Below are 26528 nucleotides of genomic sequence, written 5' to 3' on the forward strand. Positions count from 1 at the left end.
ATGATAAACCCATCCAGTGCTACTGCATTTACCCACCTGTCACGGCGGAAACTAAAAGGTTACAGTGAGGGCTTACCCCAGTCTTTAAGGCCTCAGCTTCTTTAGCTCAAGTTTTATACCATCAACAGTCTTTTCAGTTAGTTATATTTTCATTTGCTCATTAAGGAATTTTTTCTCTTTAGTGTCTAGCCATGCTTGCGTGTTCCTCAAGATTATAGATGGCTGTTTGATGTGAGATACTAGAGTACAATCCAGAAGGACACGTTCTAGTTCCTCTCGTTCATGCACATTGAAGGACACGTTCTAGTTCCTCTCCTTCATGCACATTGAAGGACAAGTTCTAGTTCCTCTCGTTCATGGGCACTGAAGGACACGTTCTAGTTCCTCTCTTTCATGCACATTGAAGGACACGTTCTAGTTCCTCTCGTTCATGCACATTGAAGGACAAGTTCTAGTTCCTCTCGTTCATGCACATTGTAGGACATGTTCTAGTTCCTCTCGTTCATGCACATTGAAGGACACGTTCTAGTTCCTCTCGTTAATGCACATTGAAGGACACGTTCTAGTTCCTCTCGTTCATGCACTTTGAAGGACACGTTCTAGTTCCTCTCGTTCATTCACATTGAAGGACACGTTCTAGTTCCTCTCGTTCATGCACATTGAAGGACACGTTCTAGTTCCTCTCGTTCATGCACATTGAAGGACACTTTCTAGGTCCTCTCGTTCATGCACATTGAAGTACACGTTCTAGTTCCTCTCGTTCATGGGCACTGAAGGACACGTTCTAGTTCCTCTCGTTCATGCACATTGAAGGACACGTTCTGCTTCCTCTCGTTCATGCACATTGAAGGACACGTTCTAGTTCCTCTCGTTCATTCGCATTAAAAGACACGTTCTAGTTCCTCTCTTTCATGCACATTGAAGGACACGTTCTAGTTCCTCTTTCATGCACATTGAAGGACACGTTCTAGTTCCTCTCGTTCATGCACATTGAAGGACACGTTCTAGTTCCTCTCGTTCATGCACATTGAAGGACACGTTCTAGTTCCTCTCTTTCATGCGCATTGAAGGACATGTTCTAGTTTCTCTCTTTCATGCGCATTAAAGTACACGTTCATGCACATTGAAGGAATATACCTCGTTATCACGCAGTCTTTTTCCCCGCAGGGAATTGTAACGCGGTCGTTATGACAGCGTTGTAATTCTGCATACCATTACTCTGCAAGTCATAACAATGACTTGCGGAGGGGGGGTGCTGCGTGTTGGAATGGTATAATTTTCTATTCCAACTCCAGTCTCTGCGGACAGTAGGGAAGATGTTGGATTTTAAATCCAACAACTTTTCCCCCCTCCGCAAGTAGTTGTCCCGACTTGCGGAGTAATGGTATGCTGAATTAAAACGCGGTCGTTGTAACAACCGAGTTGTAATTCCCTGCGGGGAAAAGTTTCACATTCCAGTGCCTCTCTTTCATGCGCATTGAAGGACACGTTCCAGTTCCTCTCGTTCATGCGCACTGAAGGACACATTCCTGTTCCTCTCTTTCATGCGCATTGAACGACATGTTCTAGTTCCTCTTTCATGGGCACCTAGGGACACATTCTAGCTCCTCTCTTTTATGCTCATATGTCATTTGCCAGCGATCCACCAAGGTATGGACATTTTGATGGTTGCCACACGGTCATCTTTTTAAAACTGTTCTGGCGTCTGGGCGCAAGTTTGTTTCCCTCATCTTCATAATATGAGGTTGTGTTATTGCAGGTGCAGGACTGAGTAGGATTTGAGGGCTATGAAAGGGCATCACTGAAAAATTAAATGGCAAAAACTTATTTCATAGCTTTTAAAACTAAAAACAACCGGGTTAGAGTCTCGGCAAGAACGCGCAACATCCTATGATTCTGGACAAATCACGTAATCTCCCCGTGCCTACGAAAAATTAACATTCCCTCATGTAACGCAAATGGTGCTCATGTAAAGTGCTCTGATATTCGATACCTTCGGGTCAAGTTTGCACTATATAAAACTCAATAAAATGTTTTTTTACATTGATCGAAAAAATCAATGTAATACTTACTACGTCAAACATACACTCACCAAGGCGTATTACTTTAGCATTCCCATTGCAGAATTTACTCACTGGGAGGTGACACCAGGTTCAGTTTGAATCTAAAGTAGTTGGGGTACGTAGTTAAAGATGAGGAAGGGAGGTTTGTATTTGTAGAGATCTCGGTAAAGAATTCTCCTGGTCTTGGACATAGATTTGCTTCCAGTACAGGTCTGGCTGACTTAGTTAGGAAATGAGCCGAGAAGTGGCTGCATATTCATACATCTCTGAATGTACGTAGCCAAATGTGTACAGAATCCAGTCTTGAAGCAAAGTAACACTGAACAGCATTACTTACAATGAGGCAGGAAACAGCAGGTTCCTATCAGCAAGGCAGGGGTGCTTTCATTCCTCCGGTTCCTTCAGACTTGCAGAAGCTGTTCTGAGGAAGATGGGAATGTTGTTCCACATTCCAGCCGGTCTCCTGGTCTATCCTGCCTGCATATTTTATTTTAAGTCTGCAGGTGTGGCGATGAAGTGGCTAATTTCTCTTCAGTGTGCTTAGCAGAGTTGTTTTTTTTTTAGGGGGTTTGAGGAAAGGTGACAAAGGAGGATCCCCTCCACACCGCCAGGTGTCGCTCAGTACTTGGTGGCCTAGCTTGTGGACCGCAGGGAGCGGTTGAACAAAACCAGGAGGCAGAGGTATCTGGTTTTAAGAAGAGAGCGTTCACAGAGTACTTAAGAGTGGCGCTCCAGGCTGCAGAAGGGTCTGAAGCAAAACTTCAGTCAGTGACTGGGCAGGTATTGGGGAGGTATTCCACATCCAGAGTAGGATTTTTCAACAGGGTGGGGTGGGGGGGATCTGTTCTGAGGGCATCTTGGGCAGTACCTTTAATTAGAGAAGTAAAGATGATGCTGCAAAGAGGACAAAGGGCCCTTCCTTATTGAGATTTCAGGAAGGGTGATGGGAGAATGTCATCTTGAGGTAGTGGAGGTTGATGGTGCGTTCAACAAGCGAGAGGGGGAGTAAAGCTGCACACTTGGGTGGGTGGCCCAAGACTGGATGCAGGGTGGTTGTCTGTTTTGTGTTGAAGTTGTACTGGAGTTAGTTGAGCTTTTATGTAAAGAAGAGGTTAGCGGTGCTACACTGGTCAGTAGTAGTAGTAATCCAACAGTCCTATATGGGGAACACGTGCACCGCTGCCACATGTCTATAACAGTTCAATGTAAGGAATGATTGCACCGCTACCGCCTGCACTGTAACAGTTCTATCTAAGCAATGCCTGTATTGTAACTGTTCAATGTGAGGGATGGTTGCACTGCTGCCGCTTGTACTGTAACTGTCCTAGGTGATGTATGCTCGCACCATTTTTGCCTGCACTGTAACAGTTCTATGTGAGCGATGCTTGCACCTTTGCCGCCTGTACTGTAACTGTTCAATGTGAGGAAAACTTACAATGTGAAGGGTGCTTGCATCTTTTCAGTACACTGAAGCAAAAATAATTGCCTTCCAGCAACACTTTTGTGTAGCCACTGTAAACCTGCTCATGTTCCATAACATACACTTCTCGCAGGACTTGAAGCAATGTAGTGCAGACCTTATCCCCCCCCCATAGCCCTTATTTATCTTACAAAGATCATGAAGGACCCTAGTGAAATGAGTAGGTCAATCAGGGAATAGTAAGAGTTACTTGAAGGGTCAAGTAAGGAAGAGAGCGGAAGCATACATGCGGAAGGCCACAGCAAACACGGACACAGTGCCGTTCTGCAGAACATCAGCTTGGCTGGACATACTCCACTCTAACTCGCCACACAGGTGAACGTGCTAGGGTCTAACCAAAAAGGTCCACAGAATGGACTTGCAGCATCCCTTTTGGGCCTGGCAAATGGGACACGTGCAACACTGTAAGAATTGTAAATACTGGGCTTAATGGAACATCCTCCTCTCACAAGATAGACACACGGTCTATCTTAAGAAATACCAACGCCCACAGGAAGGTCTCCATTCTTCCTCTGCCAGAAAAACCCAACTTAGATAATAAGGACCCTAACAACCTGCAAATCTTTTTAGAAAAGGTCATCAATTTTTAATTTTCTTTGTTCATCAATAACAATGACCTCCTAGAAGCTACACAATTCAGCTTTAGAAGCAAGCACAGCACTGCACGAGCGCAAATTACTGTCTCGGAGGAAATCCGGCAAATACTTGATAACGGCGGTAATGCTGCTCATATTTTATTAGACCTCTCTGCAGCATTCGACATGGTGAAACAGCTTCTTATTGACCGTATTTTCTCAATTGGCATCAGGGGTCAGGCTCTTACGAGTCTAAAACCTTTTCTCTCAGATAAAGAGCAGTGAGTCAAGCTCAATGATTTCAAGTTCCCCCCTTTCTCTATTTGTTGCGGGTTCCCTGAGGGCTCATCTCCGAGTCCGAGCCTTTTTAATATATATGTAACTCCCTCGGCCAATCTAATAAAGTATTATGGATTTACACAGTGTCATATGTTAACGACTCTCTAATTGTGCTGTCGCTGGGCAGCAATCCTGAGGACACAGCTTCCAGGTTCCAGGCCTGTACGAGTGAAATTGGAAACTGGATGTCAAGCAACTGCCTAAAATTAAATTCAGGTAAGACCGAGGTCCTGCTGTTAGACAGCAATACATATTGTTGGTCTCCCAAATGGTGGCCACAGGAGATGGGCGGCAGATCCCTCCTCCATCCATAGTTACTAAAGTAAAAAATCTAGCAGTTCATTTTCATGACAAGCTCTCCTCTGAAGAGCAAGTAAACTCCATTACTTCTTGGTGTTTTTTTAGGCTAAAAACACTCAGGAAAATCGTTCCTTTAATTCCTCTGGACCTGCAGAAAGCTCAGAGTCCCTCTGCATTGTCTAAGGCACTGTGTGGCTTAGGACCTGAATACTTTAAACAGAGATTTCACTGGTATGTACCCAACAGATCCCTGCAGTCTTCGTCTGCATTCAATCTAGTGATTCCCAAAGCTAGAAAAGCCACCTGGGGCGGTAGAAGCTTTCTAGCAGCACAGCTAGGCGATGGAATTCAATGCCGTCAGATCCTAAGAAAAAGTCAGAGCTTTTCTCCCTCTGCAAAACCCTAAAAACGTGGCTTTTCAATAAGTAACGTCTTGGTCTTCTTGTTCTCCTTCCCATTTTTCCGTTTTCTGTTTTCCTCTTCTACTTCACTTCTTGTTAAGAGCATTAGCGCCTAGACACATCCGGGTAGTAGAGTGCTTTATAAAGTAAAATTTCATTTCATTCAAGGTCAGAAAGGCTGCCTCTTGGGCCAATGTCACCTTGATGGAAGAGAAGACAAGTCCCTTCCATGGCAAACCAGGGCTCTAGAGACCCACAAAGGGTCAGCGGCAGAGCAGCATCTTCCACTGACGTACACCTGGAATGTGTTGGGTCACGAAACGGATTATATTTAACATACCAGACTATGGCTTGATGGGAGACTGGCGACCGAGGACTGGCACTTCAGACACATTTTTTGACATCCCTGAAGGAAGGACTACCTAGCTGGCATGTAAGATGAGTGAGGGGCAGAGTGATTAAGTGTAGGTCAGAACTGTGCAGAAAGGACACAGTACGGGGATGAGCGACAAATGGTCGATTTTTTACCCGTGTGTTGCATTCGTACGCTATAGGAGACAAGCAGCCTGTAGCTGCCCGGTGGACTCCATTGTACTCGAGATTCACTTCCCTGTGAAATGCTGGTCTATTGGCACCATAGAAACTTGGCTGAAAATGACGGGGCGATTCATATGCCACCTCGACTGGCAAACCAGCCCATCGTGTGCAGCTTTGAATGCAGAGGAAGACATGAAAGACCTCACAAGAGAAGGAAAAACATCCCCCTCCTGACTGGACGTGGAGTTTGGACTTTGAAAGAAGAGTGAAGATTGGCTAGCTCTTGATGCCAGCTCTTTCCCTAAACTAGGATAACGAGTACCCCCTGTGACCCAGTAAACTGAAACTCACATGGAGATGGAGGGCACCCGCCTACAGAGGATACTGGCTACAGACTTTACAGGCCCTGTGTGTGACTCTTATCCAGAGCCGGGGTCAGACCTGGACGAACGAGTAGGACCAATAACAAGGTCAAGCCGCAAGAAATCTGCTGAGAGGACTTCAACAGGAGAAGCACCCAAAACCAAGTACAAGCAGAGCTCATAATGATAATAAAAACGTGGAAGATAGAGTTTGAGGAGCTGGAGAGACACATTACAAGAGTGAGAACTTGCACCTTCTTAGTAGCTCAGGGACAGGCATCTGCAAAACCAGGGCACCGAAGCTTTCTCTCTTCACCCAAAGTCTGGCATGGTGTTCAGTTGTCTGCAGCCATTGAGCCCTTTCCATGTGGAGTGGTGTGCTCTGAACCTGAACAGGCTGGGGGTAAGACCAGTGCCCCAGAGGCTTCTGGGATATGCCACACCAAGAAGTTAACAGTCAAGGGCACAGGGAGGACATAGAGAACAAGACCAAGTACACTAAATTACGTACAGAACCTACAACAGGAGCTAGACGTGCACGGTAAACTAGACTAATATGAGCAACATCTATCAAAATCAAGCAGCACAATTCAACTACGGATTCCATCACAAGCACAAGAGGAGGGTCACCAGAACTCACTCCACACAAGGGCACCTCCAGGTTTGGGTCTATGGCCAGGCTTTAGCTGTGCTAAGGGGTTAATAAAAATTGTGAAGATTCCACAACATGGAAAAATGATTAAAATGTGTCTGTCGTGCTCTATATGCACTAATATTTGTACAGAGGGGTACGTATAATGCGAGAGTAACTGAAGAACGAGGGTAGCCCAGAAAAGAACTAACTCAGAAAGAGGCAGTGTATTTACTGAAGGAGACGGGGTCACCAGGAATTGTGTATTAAACTATGCAAGTCAATAATTGGAGGTTTCTCCATACAATATACACTGAAAACAGGAACGTTCATCTGATATTCTCACAGATGCTTCCTCGCTTCGGTGACACAATGAAGGAAATAATATCATGGAGAAGCTTATCCTGCACAGAGATGAGACTGGAGGTAAGGGCCAGAAGTTGGGGGGGCGGGGGTTTGTTAATCTTAATGAGCGATGGTCGACGCAAACTTACCAGTCCTGGATTTTTGAAGAGGGAACATAAATAAAGAGTTGACACCTGCACAAGAGTTACTTGTAACAGCTACTTAGGGTATATAATTAACAACAGCGCTGACGGAGAGCACACAGACATCGATGTTTTGATATCGCATGGAATGGTACACCCATTTTCCAGGTCATTGCACTGGTGGAGTAGTGCCAGTCAATGAGAAATCAAGGATTCGACTAAAGCAGAACCAACGTAAGACAGACCACCAGGATACCACTGGCAGGGGTCTCTAGGTCCTCTTTAGGGAACAGACGCATACGCGGAAGAGGACTCCTGTAGTGGAGTCATTGCTAAGGTGACCGAGTGCTGCTTTGTGGAGGAAGCCTCTGCAATGGAAACAAAATGGGAATGGAAAAAAAACAAAGATGGACTGAGTGACGAGTGCTCAGCACCAGGCTTTTATCATCTGCAGGAAATTCTTTGGTGGAAGAGTGGTGCTCATGAAAGGTGAAGTAGAAAAAATATCCCACAAAAAAAAAAAAACAGATCACAAAAGAAGGTAATTTGCACCCAAGGTTGTAAAATGTTGAAAGTAATGGGAAAGCACAGGAAGACAAACAGGACCCTGCTCCCTTATTTAACCCCCTTTCGGTGCAGCACACCTGTGCAACGCTTACCTGTTGTACATGTCCGCCATCATCTCCACCTCCAGCTCAGCAGCCAGCTGCTGCGCTCTCATGGGGTCCATGGTGGACGAGGGGTTCACGGCCACAAGATCTCAAACTGCCAAAGTCTTCCCTTTGAGGAGTTGATTGCAGCCGCTAATGAATCCTTAATGAAGTCTTATACTTCGGCTTGTAATTCCTAATCTCCAAGAGCTCCCAGAAAGCTGAAGTAGGAGAATCCTCGAAAAGATCAGACTGCGCCGGTCTCACACCAGCACCGATACAATCTCACAGGGGTGTGTGTCCTTCAGAGCTGAAATATAGATGCAAACAATTAGACAGGGGCTCAAGCAGGTGCAGCAAAACATTTAGATCACTCCACTAGAAACTGGCATCTAGGGTCCTGGCCTCCATTTTAGCATGGCTGAAACATATCAAGAAAAGCTGATCCAACTGTGGCCTCAGATTCAGTGTGCTGGGCGAGCCGGAACAAAGAGCTCCCAGCACACTCCCAAGGACACCACGAGCAAATCTATCACAGCTCCTGCCCCACAGCAGAGCCGACACTATGAAGAGCTGCAATCAGCAGACATGCTTCCCCAGCAAGCAACAATAGGTCAATTTAAATCTTTCAGTAAAAAAAATGCATTAAAAAAATATGTGCAATAGGACAGCTATACATCTGAAGTACATAGAGAGGAGAAAACGAATGAATATATGTATCAGGGGAACAGCCCAATGCATAGTGGGTACCGTGACAGAAATCATCTGTTAGCATGCAAAGGGAGTTGCACTGAATTAAGTGACAAGGGGGACATGCCTCTAAATAAATTACCAGTGTTTCTATCTGCCATTGAACTGTAAGAACTGTGGAAGCTTGATTCCTGAAAGGATGTAAAACCCCAAATGTAGTCTCAAACTCTCAGGATCCATTTGCAGATTAACCCTGTGAACCCTGTTGGGCCAGGCACCTACAAATGCAACAAGCCACAGTTCTACTTATCGGTAACCATTTCAGATTGCTACTGAAGAGCTGGGCACTTCAGGGAAAAGCGCTCCTACAGCGTATGTCCCTGTAGCCACACAGGCAGTCACTGAACTGATCCTTACTACAGTCCACTTATTTGTCCGAGTTAGAAGGGAGGGCAGGGACAGCCCTTCAAGGTTTCCTCACAGGCCTGACACGGCAGTTTCAGTCCTCTTCTGTTCTTTCACGATCCAGTGAGTGTTCCCGGGAGGGTGTCTTGGGGTGTCTTTGGGTGTAAACTATATGGTTGGCACTTGCTAGTGGGTGAGGAGGACTACTGGCTTCTCTCGAACAAATTGGCTAAGAGTTCCCAGGGGAACCCTACCCACATTTACAGCCGTTCCTGTTTGCCCTACTGTAAACAATTTCACAGTGCAGCTTACTCCCAAAATGTACACAGTCTGCCTTGTGCAGAGACAGTGTACCCTATCAGAGGTGTGGCCAGAGAAATGATCGGTCCCCTCCTCTGTGGTTCTGGGGGTAGCTGCACTCCCTCTCAATTTGGAGGCCGCCTGGCTGGGAGGAGAAAAGTTTGCCGTCTCCAGGTCTTACCTTACATTTATTTACCTGTGTTCTTGGTACATAGTTAAATATGCAAGTCAGGGATTAGTTCATTTCTATGTATTTAAGGGTCACAGCACATACAATGAGCACCAGACAGCAATGGTCCTGTATGCAGAGTCTATAAAAGTCAGGGGAAATGAGGGTGAGCATGTAAAAAGGGGCCTTTTCCAACAGAAGTGCCTGATGCCTATTTTCGATCTCTCAGCTGCTTTCCATATGATCAATAATCGAAGCCTTCTGCAGATAGTAGAACACGGAACAGTCTCAAGAGGCCACGTCATGAACTGGTACTCCTTCCACTTTCTACTCCCAACATACACAAGTAGTGAAAATGAGCATGCATACTTTAAACATCTGCATGATCTGAGGCATCGCACAGGGATCTACACCTAACCAAACACTGCTTCATCTAGGAATGGCGGCACACAGCCTATATCCAACCGACTGCAGGGTTACCATAGATCAATACCCCAATGACCACTAACGCTACTTAAGAATGTCATCCATGAAAACACCCAATATTGAAGCTATTACGACATGAATGCACTGCAATGGATATCATCCTCTTCATGCGGACTCAACACAAAACAAAGTTCATCCTAGTATCTCATAACGTCAAACAGATGAGACAATTCTGCACAAACGGAATCGTGAAGAGTTCTCTCCTACTGTCACCAGAAGTTGGTTCACAGGGCTTCAACGGGGGTGGGGCTTGCCCAATGAAGATTGCGGGCACCTCTCTGTACGCTCTTGTTCCAAAGCGCTGACATCTGTCCAAATCTGAAGCAACCCATCATCCAACTCAACTTGGCTCTGCAGAATATGTCAACGGTTTGAGATGCCTTGTGGCCACAGCATTTAATGAATATTTGGATGAGGCCAGCTGGAGTGAGCGTAGACAACTGGAGCGAGCAACGAGGCGAGAACCTTGAACTGGGCTGCTGCAAGGCACACCTGAGAGTTGTCCTCTCATGACTGAGAGACAAGAAATGGGCTGTCGCTGCATCCTGAGGTGGCCGGAAGCCTCAAATCACTACAGCATACATCGACCCTAGAATCTGACGGCCCAAATTGACCAGGCAACCGGCAGCCTCCCTTTACAGTTTCCATGTGGTGGGCCCTCCTTGGTGCGGGAAGTGGAATTGCGCAACAAGCAAAGTTACTGGCCCTAAACACCAACACACACACCCCACTCTCCCCTAACCCCTACCTGGCAGCAGCATGCACGGGGTAGAATAATAATAAAACCGTATCCGCCTCCTGCACAACACTGCAGCAATTCTACCCAGACACAGTGCTGCCTCAGGCCTAGGATGCATACATAGTCCTCTGTTTTGGCGATACTGCCCTTCACCCCTGTCTACCTGTTGCGGAGGGGATGGCATAGGAGGGATAAATCCATTCTCCCTTTGTCAATGTCATTCTCCAGTGATGAATGGGATTAGGCTCTACTTAGAACAAAATCAGTTTGAACACATTTTGGGGACACCTACCTACACAGGTTGCTGAAGTGCGAGAGCCCTGAAAAACAGGACAGTACGCTCCACATTGCTAAACTCGACTCTAGCCTGCTTGTGCCCTCCTTTGGCAGCCGCAGTTGTTGGACGAGCTCCTTCATGCTGGCTCAGTCCTTTATTTACCCTCTTCTGTGTATAACTTCTACCAAAGACATACCCAAAGCATTAATAAGAGGCCCGCATTTGTACTGCTTAACTTGAGTCCTACTGGAGCCACCCAAACCCCTAAGAAACTGTGCAACGTCTGCCACAACTCTATTAGTGCTAAGAAACCATCTCAGACTCAAGGTGCGCATGAATACTGTCCTAGTGGGGTCCGACAGCTAAGTGTTGAACGCTGTGTGCACTGGGTCTGCACCATCACACTCACTGTTACTCAAATTTAGGGGAAGATAAACCAAACCCAGAAAGCGTGCAAGCCACCACAGATACCTTCAACAAAGCTCAGTGGAACTACGGAATCTGCTAAATCCCCATGGGGAGAGGAAACCATGCCAAATCTATGATCTTACAAGCCATAATAGTCACATTCCTCACTGGACAGATCCCCTGTAGTGTAGTTCCTATTTTCCCAATAGGCCTTGCGCATTGGAATAACATAAACAGTAGTATTGTGCGGATCTTCCAGGCCTCCACTGACTATGCTAAACTTAATTGGGTTTGTTACCAACTAGCTCAGAGGTCACTGGAAACTTTCTTCTCTGAATAGGAAGTGATCAGCTTCCCTGGTACAGACAAGAAGGGATTCAGTTTTCCAACAACCGTGCAACATGACAACTTTGCTCCTCAGATAAGAGTCAATCTCTAGAGTCGTGTGAACAATAGACAGTTATTTTACTCAGTCAGTTGTTGTGCAGATTACTTTCACAATATGTAGAGAATAGAGAGACGGGCGTTTTCAATAAAAAGGTAACATTTATTGAACAGTCTTTCTTCTCAAACAAGAGAAATGAATTGCCACAATTGCAAGACTTGTTATTATAAAAAGTACGTACAGTAAGATGAGTATTGCGAAATAATACTGTAAAAGCATTGATATGGTTTCTTAGCCATACAATGGTTTAAAATGAATAAAACATATATACAGTCATATATACATTAGGCTAAAATGCTCAACTGGTGCTTCTAACTACGCCTACCCCAGTGTACCTGACCTAAGCCTAATACTTGGGAGGGGAGTAAGTAAGTAGCTTTAAGTTAAGTTGGTTTTGCCAAGGTTTGCTTCAAGAATTCTCTCTAAGGGTTTAGTCAACACCATACCCCTGGAATAGAATGATGGAGGCCTGGTATCTCCTTCAGGGAACTCGATATCCCAGTCACCCGCAAGGGTAGGCTGGAAACGCCGGAGCTGGATTTCTCTGCAGGAGAAAAGACAGCGTCTCTCTCAGCGCGTGGAGGAGGAGGGGCAGCGTCCGCGGGCAGCTTGCATCTGCTGGGCTCTTGCAGGGGACGGCTGTTCAGCTCCTAAGTTCACCACACCATCGTTCGCTAGTTAGCAGCGATAGCAGTAGCGATAGCAGCTATGGTATCATCAGCATAACAGCAGCTTCAGCTTCAGCGAAAACAGCAGCAGCAGCGTTTGCTTAAGGCAACGTTGGTAATATTTATACCTGAAAGGTGCCTTGTTTGACGCAAGTTTTTGGACATAAGACGTCAATAAAGATGTCACTAGGAAGTGATCGTCTATCAGTGCTCATTAGAGTTCTATTACTAATCAAAACAAGGCAAACAGGGCTTTCCCAGGTTGCCGAGTTTTTATCTTGTTGAAGAACTCGGAGTGTTAATCTAGGAATCTTAGATAGTAACTTCTGCTATGTCATTGCACTAATTAGCTGCAAAGGAAGTGGCAGAGGAAGCTCTTCTGAAATGTGGCTCTGTTCGTGTGAGGCCAGAGACGAGTTTCTGAATATTGCATTTGATCGGTTATGCCAATATAGGGGTATAAGGGGATTATAGCCGTATAGGGGCATAAGGTCACAGTATCGATCAGGGTTCTAGATTAGAACGCAACACCCCAATCAATCAAACAATTTATAGAGCGCGCTACTCACCCGGAGGGTCTCAAGGCGCTGGGGGGGAAGGGGTCCGTTACTGCTCGAAAACCCAGGTCTGAGTTGCCTCCTGAAGGAGAGATGGTCTTGGGTCAGTCGTAAGTGGATGGGGAGGGCGTTCCATGTTTTGGCTGCCAGGAAGGAGAAGGATCTTCCTCCGGCGGTGGTTCTGCGTATGCGTGGTACAGTGGCGAGGGCGAGGCTGGTCGATCGCAGCTGGCGGGTGGGCGTGTAGAAGTTGAGGCGGTTGTTGAGGTAATTGGGTCCCAGGTCGTGGAGAGCCTTGAGGGTGAGGAGTCTGAACGTGATCCTCTTGCTGACGGGGGGCCAGTGCAGGTCTCAGGTGGGCGGAGATGTGGTTGTGGCGGGGGATGTCCAGGACGAGTCGTGCGGAGGCGTTCTGTATGCGCTGGAGTCTTTTCTGTAGTTTGGCAGTGGTACCTGCGTAGAGGGTGTTCCCGTAGTCTAGTCGGCTGGTGACGAGTGTCTGGGTGACCGTCTTCCTGGTTTCGGTGGGGATCCTGCGGAAGATCTTTCGGAGCAAGCGCAGGTTGTTGAAACAGGCTACCAAGACTGCGTTGACTTGTCTGGTCATCGTGAGGGAGGAGTCCAGGATGAAGCCCAGGTTTTGTGCGTGGTCCGTTGGTTTGAGAGTGGTGCCCAGGACAGGGGGCCACCAGGAGTCGTCCCAGGTGGAGGGGGATGATCCCAGGATGAGGACTTCCGTCTTGTCCGAGTTCAGCTTCAGGCGGCTGTTCTTCATCCATTCGGCGGCATCCTTCATTCCCTCATGTAGGTTGGCTCTGGCGGTCGCAGGGTCGTTAATGAGGGAGAGGATCAGCTGGGTGTCGTCGGCGTAGGAGATGATGTTGAGGTTGTGTTGGCGTGCGATGTCTGCGAGGGGGCTCATGTAGACGTTGAAGAGGGTGGGGCTGAGCGAGGATCCTTGGGGTACGCCGCAGATGACTTCGGTGGCCGCAGATCTGAACGGGGGGAGGCGGACTCTCTGGGTTCTTCCGGCGAGGAACAAGAGGATCCATTCCAGTGCCTTCCCTTGGATTCCGATGTCGCTGAGGCGCTGTGTTAGGGTTTCTAAATCGTTTTTGGCCACTATAGGTGTGGCAGGGAATACTCAGACATGAGTCCCTTTCTCACTGCTCCATCAGGATTCAAGCAAGCCGGGCCGAAGAAGGCTGAAATGCCAGAAACCGGTCCCCGGTAGCTTGTCTCCTTTCTGGTGAAGAATTGGCTTGGTAGTTTAGTCTGCCCTGTTCCCATGATGCACTGGGCCAGGGACAGACTGATTTGCATATAGCCAGGTTCTGAGCTGGGATGGGGCAGTGAGATAAATAACGGTGATGGATCAAGCCCTGATCTTTGGACTGGGTAAGAGTGGTCTGTTTAACTCAGACACTCTGTTCATCACCACCCCCTTTTCTAAATCGTTTTTGGCCACTATAGGTGTGGCAGGGAATACTCAGACATGAGTCCCTTTCTCACTGCTCCATCAGGATTCAAGCAAGCCGGGCCGAAGAAGGCTGAAATGCCAGAAACCGGTCCCCGGTAGCTTGTCTCCTTTCTGGTGAAGAATTGGCTTGGTAGTTTAGTCTGCCCTGTTCCCATGATGCACTGGGCCAGGGACAGACTGATTTGCATATAGCCAGGTTCTGAGCTGGGATGGGGCAGTGAGATAAATAACGGTGATGGATCAAGCCCTGATCTTTGGACTGGGTAAGAGTGGTCTGTTTAACTCAGACACTCTGTTCATCACCACCCCCTTTTCTAAATCGTTTTTGGCCACTATAGGTGTGGCAGGGAATACTCAGACATGAGTCCCTTTCTCACTGCTCCATCAGGATTCAAGCAAGCCGGGCCGAAGAAGGCTGAAATGCCAGAAACCGGTCCCCGGTAGCTTGTCTCCTTTCTGGTGAAGAATTGGCTTGGTAGTTTAGTCTGCCCTGTTCCCATGATGCACTGGGCCAGGGACAGACTGATTTGCATATAGCCAGGTTCTGAGCTGGGATGGGGCAGTGAGATAAATAACGGTGATGGATCAAGCCCTGATCTTTGGACTGGGTAAGAGAGTGGTCTGTTTAACTCAGACACTCTGTTCATCACCACCCCCTTTTCTAAATCGTGTTAGGGTGCGGTGGCAGACAGTGTTGAACGCTGCAGAGAGGTCCAGGAGGATGAGGGCAGCTGTTTCCCCGTTGTCAAGCAGGGATCTGATGTCGTCGGTGGCTGCGATGAGGGCGGTCTCAGTGCTGTGGTTTGCACGGAACACAGACTGTGAGGGGTCGAGGGATCCGTTGGTCTAGAGGAAGGCGGAGAGTTGTCTGTTGATGGTCTTCTCGATGACTTTGGCAGGGAAAGGGAGGAGCGAGATGGGGCGGAAGTTCTTCAGGTCGGTGGGGTCTGCTGTCGGTTTCTTCAGGAGGGCGCTGAGCTCGGCATGCTTACAGCTCTCCGGGAAGGTGGCGTCGGTGAAGGAGATGTTGATGATGTCCCGGAGTTGGGGTGCGATGATCGAGTCGGCCTTGTTGAAGACGTGGTGGGGGCAGGGGTCGGTAGGGGATCCGGAGTGGATGGTGTTCAGCGTGCGGGTGGTGTCTTCGGTGCGGACGGGTGTCCAGTTGCAGAGGGTGGTGGTGGGGGGCGTTGGTTGGGTGCGTGGTCGGTGTATATTGCGGCATAGATTTGCAAATTTAGCTGCACAAAAATCGAAATTTTGTAGCACTTTTTTACTCAATCATTCCTTTTCAACCTAAAATCAATGAAAACTGTTTTAGCTGAGTATTCTTCTTCGAAATATGCATGTTTAAAGTGTCTTAGAGTGTTTGCTATACTCTTCTGGGTAGAGATCACCCAGTGTCTCAGCCGCCTCTCCCTCCAACGCAAACAGACATATCCTCACTAATATAGCAAACGGGCAGCAGCTTCCAAAAAATTAAGTCACAGACGAATGAGGGACTCATCAGCACTCTGATCATCACTCACTCCCCTACCTGCAGGGCCCGTCGTATCAGTTAGGGCACATCAGTTGGCATTGGTGGCCCTCGCATAAGTGGAGGTTTACAGGGTGCTCTGAGGAGAGGAAAGCAGCCACCGACAGGTGACTGGGAAACAGGGCTGAGGTTGGGGGCTAGGTGATGTTAGGCTGGAGTGCTATGGGTGAGGGAGTGGTGAACAAATATTATTTTTATACGGCTCCAGTGCCCACCGCATGCGGCACAGCCGGGGGGGGGGGGGGGGGGGGGGGGGCTTGTCCTGAATGAGGTTCTCTTTTAACTTACTAAACTAATATTCGCGTGCAATGAAAAGTCTAAGCGTGTGAGTATTACACACATTAATTTGTAACCCAATACATGCAGCAGGGAAGAGATGGCCAGCTAAATGCCAGAGATACCAGATTTACATTGTCAAAGTTACGGGAGACCCTAGAAAACTGGACAAGCAAGACACTCTAAAGACTGGATCACATCTTTATTTATGGGTGCCACCTAGTTATATTTCTGTTTTGAGCAAAATGTAATAGTCCCCAGTCAAGGCTGCAACTAGTGAAGCCGACTGCAAGTAAAAAAATTATACACTCCTGCAACCAGCACAAAAAAAACAAGCATTCTGAATGTCCACTCTGCCGAAGTAAAGTATTCCCTACTTCCTGGTCTCGCAACTACCGCTATCCCTACGAGGAACTATTTCTGTGATGGACACAATTACTGTTCTGTAAATAGCCACAAGATGGCAAAAAGGGCACATATGTTCATCTGTGAAGACTGCCAAGAAGCAGCAGAACGAGTACCACAAAAGTAGACTGAGCAGGCTTGAGCGAAGGGACGTGGCCCCCCCTCCTTCACCAGGAAATACACATTTAAAAATATTAATTTAGGGGCATTTTTACTAAAGTGCTGATTTTGTGATGTTTTTGCCAATCTCAATATGCGGGGGTTGGGACAGACTGGAAAGTAAATCCCTCCTACGTTAAGACCTCTGCAATAGGTTGACAGGTCGACTGAGGACAGATGGGCTGTACCACAAATAGAAGACCCTGTATGCATCCTCCAACAACAGGTTACCAAGCTGCTTCAAACCAGGAAAGAACCTGAGAACAGAGCTGAGGATGACGAAGGCCGTTCTGGCAAAACATCATACAGGTAGTGGGAAGGCCAGAGGGGACTGTGGGACACCATCCGACCCAATTCATCACATCCTGACTCCAATCATGGATTCCTGTTGAGGACTTGGCCAGTGCTTTATTGTGGAAAGGGTGGCAAAACCTTCTCCTGGACATCCCTCCGACTAGCCTCATCTTTTGTTACCTCAATTATAGAGACTGTAATGCTGTTCTTCAAGCAATAAGGAAGAGAGGTCCCACCCCAGATTATACCCCAAAGTACAACAGCAAAGACTATCATTTATGGAGGTCAAACAGAAGCCAAAGGCTATGCAACTCACTTGTATGTTATCACTCCTAGCAAGACTGAAGGTCCTTCATAATCAGAAATCACACTTCAATACCCCTGAGGATCTGTGGGACAGGCTGAAAGAACACAAAATCATCAGGCGCTCATATGCCTCCTGGGATGACCCCTCCACCATCTCAGTCAGTGCAAGGCGTGGTTAAACCACGGAGACAGGGGTCCCTCCGAACCCGAGGAGCAACTCGACCATGGGGTGGAGGCATCTAGAAACTGAAGGAGAACCTCCACTTCTCTACTCCCAAGTCTCAGAAACAGAGAAACGAAATCACACACCAGAGGGCTCTGAGATTTCAGGATGACTAATCCTAATCCCTAATCCCTAATCGCTAAAGAACAAGATATATCTCATACTCAACCTGCTTCCCATGCACTTATTTGCACATTCTGGCAACGCTCTGGTTGTTAGTGCCCAACATGCGTTCCATGGAAAGCAGTATTTCACTTGCCAGCCTTACTGGTCTCTTAAGTGAAAATCTGATCATGACAACTATCGTAAAAGAATTCCACTCGCTCCCTTGGGAAGTGAGAATTACAATTGAAAACTAGTGCTTGAGTTATAGAGCCATTTTTTTTAAAAAAAGACAGTCCTACCTTTCAGGCCATTTCTTTACCTGACATGCCAAATGAGGATCGAGGGGAAAGACCTCTCCTGTTGGATCCAAAGAAATTGCAAAACTTTTCACCCAAATAGAAATTCTTTCCAAGGCTACACCACCAAACTGTGGAACGATCTGCAAATCCGCCACAGAACTGTGTCAACTCTCTTAACTTTTAGGATGGCCTTTAAAACACATTTTGCCTACACCACAACTAATTAAAACTGGGTCATATCCACCACCTGTTCTAGTAAGATGGAGATACATGCTCACCTCCAAACAGAGTAAATCCCATAACCCTCCTTTCTTCTCAAAAACAATGGAACTAGTGCTCAAACGGCACACCCTTTACCATATCTCGTTTCTTTAACCCACTAAAATCCCTAGCCCACCAATTTAGCTGCATCAAGATAACTTACAGAAGTAGCTTCTTCAGCACAGTACAGTTGATCATAACTAGTTCTCCAATTTCTCAACAGACTAACATGGTCAACCATCTTGACTCTCTTACACTCAATTGCATCACTGGTAAGCGCATCTTCTATCTCCCCAATCGCTCTTTCGGGTGTTTGCACTTCCATTTGGGTATCCTTCCCAGAGAGCATTCAGCAAGGATCAGTCCTGGATCAAATGCTCTTCTACCTTCACAACACCATCACCAGCAAAAACACCCTCCTTCAGCCTTTGTTACCCATTCAACCCCTCAACCTCTACCACTACAAGACACAAAGAAAAAGGCCTTAACTCTCAGACTCAAAGCCAGCTCCAACAGCGGCAAAGTGGTCTTCACCATTGTCAAGGAGTTTGCCAATCCTGCAGATGCCAACAACATAATCACATCTCATGCACTCTGCAACAACCTCTCAAATGTCTTTGAACACAAAATTGCCAAGATCTACAACACATTCGACCCACAGTATACCAATACGAGCTCCCCCGACCACTCAGACACATCCTTCATCACCAAACATCAGTCAAGCAACTAGAAGCCCTTCTAAAAAGAAGAAACAACCACCTTGATAAATACCATCCACTCAGGAGTCCCCTTAGACCCATGTCGCCATTTCATATTCAACCTTGGAAGAACCATCATCTCCCTCGCACACACTGTTATCCTCAACACCTCCATAACCACCACCACATTCCTGTCTTGCTGGAAAATGCTGAAGTCAACGCCCTACTGAAGAAACCAATAGCAGACCTCAAAGCCCTTAGCAGCTACAGACCCATCTTGCACCTGCCTTTTCCACCTAAAGTCATTGGGGACCACCTAGAACTCCATCAAGTCCCAGACAACTCTCAATCAGGCATCCTCAACAACCATAGCACAGAGACAGTCCTCATTGTGGCCACTGATGACATCAGTAGCATCCTCAACCGAGGAGAAACTGCAACACTCGTCCTCTTCAACCTCGCTGCAGCTTTCAATACGGTCCCCTACAAATTACTGAACAGAAAGCTTCAGCACTGGGGTATCTGCTGACTGGCTCTCAACCGAATATCCTCCTTCCTCACGGACAAAACTCAACAAGTTAGACTTCCCCCTTACACTTCAAAACCCAAGAAACTCACCTGCCGAGTCCCTCAATGATCATTGCTCAGTCCGATGCTCTTCAATGCCTACACAACACCCCTCATAAAATATTGTCAGAGCCCACGTCATCAATTGTATGCTACACTGACAACAGGTCATCCTCTCCCTTACTGACTCAACTGGCATTGTCAAAGCATTTTTTTTTCTAAAAATGGCGTCAAAAAAAGATCTGTTCTATGATCAAAGTCTGCCCAGCTTTCTGGAACAATTAGGTCAGAAACAGGTAGTAAAAGTCAAACAAGTTTGCCTGCGAAGGATTGAGCCCCAAACAGGTGAGTTCTTGGCCACAAATCTTTAATGTGAATTACAGCGAGGAGGCTGCTCAGCGTCACAGAAGGAGTAACGTCCAGTGTTGGCCTGACGCGTTTCATGTGTGAACACTTCTTCAAAGGCACCGGATACAGAGGCACAGGCACGGCGATTTTCTGCATCATATTCAAATGTTCAACCCCGCCCACCTGGTGGCCTGATGGATGATGTAGTGCCGGTATTCCTAACAGTGAGGTGCCGTGTCGTTGTTGCCAATTTTCAAATAGTGAAACCCCAGTGGGTTTGTGATGTTGAGCTTGGGTCCCCGCTGCTACGTACTTTTCACAAAAATCGGCTCCTGTTCCAAATGCGGCAGCATTGTAGGGCGCTGCAGCTGGTGTGCTGAAAGCACATGGGCTCGTTCCGCGGCTCAGGCAAAGCCGCATAAATCAAGTCAAACAAGTTTGCCTGCGAAGGATTGAGCCCCAAATAGGTGAGTTCTTTGCCACAAATCTTTAATGTGAATTACAGCGAGGAGGCTGCTCAGAGTCACAGAAGGAGTAACGTCCAGTGTTGCCTGACGCGTTTCATGTGTGAACACTTCTTCAAAGGCACCGGATACAGAGGCACAGGCACGGCGATTTTCGGCATCATATTCAAATGTTCAACCCCGCCCACCTGGGCGTGGCCACCCCTGTGGCCTGATGGATGATGTAGTGCCGGTATTCCTAACAGTGAGGTGCCGTGTCGTTGTTGCCAATTTTCAAATAGTGAAACCCCAGTGGGTTTGTGATGTTGATATCAGCACACACACAGGAAAAAAATATTCTTGGGATGGGAAGGAATCTCCTCTCTCAAGTCAAGACTATTTTCCTCACACTAAATCCTTCTGCTGAGATTCATAGATGTATCTTACTCATGTTCAGTCCCCCACCGCGGGGAAGCACTACAGAGAATGTGAATGTATCGTTTTTTTGCAGTAGAGAGGTTAAACAATTCCAAGATTTTGTGCTGTTTGGGGAAGAGTGATGAATTTAAATAAATAAATATACGCAAGGGGGAGACAAGGACATTCATGGGAGGGACAGGTGTAACACATGGAATTCAGCACAAAACATGCAGCAGCGTCTGACCCACATTGAAAAGTTCTAGCCTGTATGATAGTGGTGCTGTGTGTGATAGTGGTGCTGTGTGGGATAGTGGTGTGGTAGCATAGAGGTGGACTACCAACTTCCTCCTCAACGCCCTTAAGAATTTCAACTATTGCATTACCTCCTGCGCCAGCTCCCTGGTCCCCCTCAAATAACCCAGACCCGTTAGTAAACAGAGGAATCAAGACTGATGAAACGCACCTCAAACTGAAGCTCAAATGCAGAATGAGCCAAGACAGCAGCACATTCAAATCTGTCCCAAGACCCTACCACCAAATGATCTGGATTACCAAATGTGCCGCTCGGGCGGACTGCATGGATGCCAGAACCAACCGAAAGACAGACATATTCGCCACTGTAAAAAATGTGTCCTCACCAACAGCCACCCCCAACTCGATAACCCCCTTGCAAGACTTCTGCAACTATCAGTCTCAATTCTTCAGCAACATAATCAGTCATTTACAGTAACTTCAGCCCGCAACAGGACCAGACAGATATCACCAAACAGCTCATGTTCTTATCCAAAGAACCAATGCAAACCACATAGCTTGTCTGGTTTAAAGTCCCACGGCACAAAAACTGCTCTCATCACCGCCATGGATGATACGTGCTCGATTTTGGACAGAAGAGACATGGCAGTCTTCATCCTCCCAAATCTCTCCGCACACCCACCCCATCCAACGCCTACATGATATCCGAATCCAAGGACTTACACTCTGATGTATCTGTGCCCACCGGACTGAACCACTCTGGCAGTGTATATTTTGGATACCCAAGACCTCATCTGCGGAGCTCCCACCCAACCCTCTTCGATGCACACATAATCCCTCTAAACCATCTGCACTCACAACATCAATGCCCTCTCCTAGAGCTACCATTTACAACTCACTTTCTCCTTAACAGACAAGACGCCCAGTACAGTACAATGTATGCAGACTGAAGCTAAACACTGACAAGACAAAATGTGATCTTCGAGAAGAGCACAACACCGTGAGAATCCACCTGGTAGCCAACAGAGCTAAGCTCCACCCACCCTTACACCTCAGGATCATGACAGACAAAACTTGACATGAGCGTCCAAGCCAATGCTACCACCGCCTCATGCTTTTATACCCTCAAGATGCAGAGGAACATTTTCAAATGGATCCCAATCAGCACCCAGAAACCTGTCATGCATGCCCTTGTCACAACTCACAAGCAACCTGGACTACGGGAACACCCTCTGTGACAGGATGAATAAAAAAATCGCCAGTAGCAGTAGGCCATTTAGAACTAGGCAGTCAATCACTCTCAACCTCCAAAGCCACACTCACATCACACCTGAAGGACCTCCACTGGCTATCCATACATAAAATAAAGAACAATTAAAACCCCTCACTGACACTTTCAAGGCGCTACAAAACACTGTCCCAGCATACCTTAACTATCGCAATTGCTCTCAAAAACCTTCCAGACACCTTTGCTCATCCGGACTCCTACTTGCACACACCTCATGGAACCCAAGATCTGACGGTCAAGCCTTCTCCGACATCGATCCTAAAAGGCAGAATTATCTACCTCGCCTACACAAGTGTCCTCCACAGTTTTTGAATTCCGCAGTAGGCTTTTCAAGTAGTTTCACTATGCCCCAGGTGTGGCTAGAATCATATCTGCTCAGTGGCATGTTAATTTCCCGGGTGATAGTGAGCTCTAGAAATCTGCAAACACAGAAGGTAGTAAACATTTCAGTTCTGAGTATTTAGTTATTGGTGCAGGTAAGTACAACTGTACCATGTCACAGCCTCATTGTGTGCGAGATGGAATTTTAGAAAAGACTGCAGTCCAGTACAGAGGCGCATCAGGAGTATCTTGTGAATACTATACTTCTAATACAGAGGGCCATATTCATGTGAATGTCTCAGTACTCAAATATCATTGAAGAGTGCATGTTAGTATGATGGGGTGGTGCAAGAGCTCTCTGAATACATCATCCATTACAAGAACGTCACTGCGCTGAGTGGGCAGTTTCGTAGAGTACTGTGCAGGCTCTGGCATGTCTCAGAACTGGGGCATTAGTGCATGCAGAGGCGCATTAGGAACCTGGGTGAGGGTCAGAAGAGAGACCCTCGGTCAGTGGTCACAAGACATCTCAGAAGTGAAACAGCCGTTCATGCAGAGGACCATTAGAGCTCATAGGACCTCTCAGTGCCGAGACAGCTGTGCATGCAGAGGTGCATCAGAGCTCACAGGACATCAGGGGTGCGTGCAGAGGTGCATTGGGAAGCTTGGTGAAGGTCCGGGGAGAGGGCCTCTGTCAGAGCTCATAGGACCTCTCAGAGTGAGACAGCCCTGTATGCAGAGGCGCATTAGGAAGCCTGTTGGAGGTCAGAAGAGAGGCCCTAAGTCAGAGGTCCCAAGACCTCCCTAGTGAGACAGCCCAGCATGCAGTGATGCATCAGAGTTCACAGGACCTCTCTAGTGAGACAGTTGTGAATGCAGTGATGCATTAGAGGTCATATGACCTCTCTAGTGAGACAGCCCTGCATGCAGTGATGCATTAGAGCTCACCTGACCTCTCTAGTCAGGCAGCACTGCATGCAGAGGTGCATCAGAGCTCACGAGCCCTCTCTAGTGAGGCAGCCCTGCATGCAGAGCTCATGGGCCCTCTCGTGAGACAGCCCTGCATGCAGTGATGCATCAGAGCTCACATGACCTCTCTAGTGAGGCAGCCCTGCATGTAGAGCTCACAGGACCTCTTAGCAGTAAGACGGCCCAGCATGAAGTGAAGCATCAGAGCTCCCAGGACCTCTCAGTGCTGACAGCCCTGCATGCAGTGATATATTAGAGCTCTGTAGTGAGACAGCCCTGCATGCAGATGTGCATTAGAGCTCACAGGACCTCTATAATGAGAAGGCCCTGCATGCAGAGGTGCATTAGAACTCACAGGACCTCTCAGCAGTGAGACAGCCCTGCATGCAGATGTGCATTAGAGCTCACAGGACCTCTATAATGAGAAGGCCCTGCATGCAGAGGTGCATTAGAACTCACAGGACCTCTCAGCAGTGAGACAGCCCTGCATGCAGTGATACATTAGAGCTCACAGGACCTCTGTAGTGAGAGAGCCCTGCATGCAGAGGTGCATCAGAGCTCACATGACCTCTCTGAGACAGCCCTGCATGCAGAGGTGCATTATAACTCACAGGACCTCTCAGCAGTGAGACAGCCCTGCATGCAGTCATGCATCAAAGCTCACAGGAACTCTCTAGTGAGACATCCCTGCATGCAGAGGTGCATCAGAGCTCACTGGACCTCTAGTGAGACAGCCCTGCATGCAGAGGTGCATCAGAGCTCACAGGACCTCTCTAGTGAGACAGCCCTGCATGCAGTGATGCATCAGAGCTCACAGGACGTCTCTAATGAGACAGCCCTGCATGCAGTGATGCATCAGAGCTCACAGGACGTCTCTAATGAGACAGCCCTGCATGCAGAGGTGCATCAGAGCTCACAGGACCTCTCTAGTGAGACAGCCCTGCATGCAGAGGTGCATCAGAGCTCACATGACCTCTCTAGTGAGACAGCCCTGCATGCAGTGATGCATCAGAGCTCACAGGACGTCTCTAATGAGACAGCCCTGCATGCAGTGATGCATCAGAGCTCACAGGACGTGAGACAGCCCTGCATGCAGTGATGCATCAGAGCTCACAGGACGTCTCTAATGAGACAGCCCTGCATGCAGTGATGCATCAGAGCTCACAGGACGTCTCTAATGAGACAGCCCTGCATGCAGAGGTGCATCAGAGCTCACAGGATCTCTCTAGTGAGACAGCCCTGCATGCAGAGGTGCATCAGAGCTCACAGGACCTCTCTAGTGAGACAGCCCTGCATGCAGTGATGCATCAGAGCTCACAGGACGTCTCTAATGAGACAGCCCTGCATGCAGTGATGCATCAGAGCTCACAGGACGTCTCTAATGAGACAGCCCTGCATGCAGAGGTGCATTAGAGCTCAAAGGACCTCTCTGGTGACACAGCCCTGCATGCAGAGGTGCATCAGAACTCACAGGACCTCTCAGCAGTGAGACAGCCAGCCCAGCGTGCAGTGATGCATTAGAGCTCACATGACCTCTCTAGTGAGACAGCCCTGCATGCAGTGATGCATCAGAGCTCACATGACCGCTCTGTGACAGCCCTGCATGCATAGGTGCATTAGGAAGCCTGGTGGAGGTCAGAAGAGAGGGCCTAGGTCAGAGGTCACATGACATCTCAGTAGTGAGAGACCCATGCATGCAGGGGTGCATTAGGAAGCTTGGCGAAGGAAAGGCCTGTCAGAGCCGACAGGACATCAGCGGTGAAGCATGCGAGCTCGGTGCCGTCTCACGGCTGTGCTTGGTGCACCTGAGGGAGGGGTCGTATTCGCATCTCTCACAGAGGCCGGAGGGGGCTGGGAGCAGCATGTGCGTGAGGAGCGTGCGTGGGTTCGTGCGTGAGGAGATGCACAGGCACCGATAATAAAGCAGCCGTTGTCTCGCAGGAGGGGGGCACTTGGGGATCCCTCCCTGAGCCCAGGGCTCCCCGGCTGCATGGGCAGAGGCGCCGCGGGGGCCCAGGACGAGCACACCCAGGGGGCTCCGGGCAGACAAGGGCGGGCACAGCTGGCCTATCTCCTGATCCCACCCGGTGACCGGTAGCCTGTCTCTCCCCTTCACTCACCTCCAGCAGCGGCACCGGAAGCACGTGTGTGTGTGCCCCACTTCCGGCTCCACGGCACTTCCGGGTGCCCCATTTCCGCCTAAGAGAGCGGTATCGCTGTGAACTGCCCGTCAGGACACGCGCCCTGCAGTACTGCGCATGCGCGCGATGCCCCGCCCCGGAAGCAGCCCTGGGCCGCGAGCCCTTTGACAGCTCCAGCCCCGGTGGCGCCCGGGGGCGGGGCCGTGTGCTCGCGCGCCGTTGACAAGTGTCAATCATTGGGGGCTCTCTGTTCCTGTTCATATTTAATATCAAATAAAAACATCACATTATAGCACGGTTTTTCAAGAGCTGTCCCGGCAGATTTCAGGAAATTTAGCTCATGTCCCGTTTTTAGAGGGGGTCGGCTGAAAACAGTGGAGGTCTCTTTTTAGGTTGTGCAAAGCAGGGATAGTTAGCAGCTGTTATAAGAAAGCAAGTGTCTGCCTTTTTGCAGTATTTTCCATGTACTTGTGTTTGGTGACCTTTTGTAACATGCACACACCACTTTGCCCCTGTAACACACGGTTTGCTACCTCTCACATGTTTTTACCTTTGATACTTGCACAAGTGCCACCTTTGCCTACATAACGCTTGTTCTTGTGCCTGAGTTATTATATACTTATTGCAGTATTATACCTCAAATTATACTTTGTTTTCTCTTGTAATTGCACGCTTGTCACTTTTTCCTCTTGTGCACTTTTTACTACCTCATGTTTTTGGTTGCTCACAATCTTTACTGCCTCATGTATTTTGTTTGCTCACAATT

At 48.0% G+C, this 26528-nt stretch overlaps 1 protein-coding gene across 1 annotated transcript in view; it reads right to left on the reverse strand.

Moving 5' to 3' along the window:
- Positions 1-25840, reverse strand: part of TIMM10 (translocase of inner mitochondrial membrane 10) — an 80589-nt gene extending 54749 nt beyond the window's left edge. Inside the window, exons 1-2 of the mRNA XM_086953787.1 lie at positions 25742-25840; positions 7836-8136 (exon numbers count right to left, since the gene is read on the reverse strand). Coding sequence (XP_086809913.1) covers positions 7836-7906 — 71 coding nt within the window. The 5' untranslated portion in view covers positions 7907-8136; positions 25742-25840. The remainder of the gene's footprint in view (positions 1-7835; positions 8137-25741) is intronic.
- Positions 25841-26528: the final 688 nt, after the last annotated feature.

Source organism: Lissotriton vulgaris, chromosome 1_2, assembly GCF_964263255.1.
Source record: "Lissotriton vulgaris chromosome 1_2, aLisVul1.2, whole genome shotgun sequence".
NCBI classification, from domain to species: Eukaryota; Metazoa; Chordata; class Amphibia; order Caudata; family Salamandridae; genus Lissotriton; species Lissotriton vulgaris.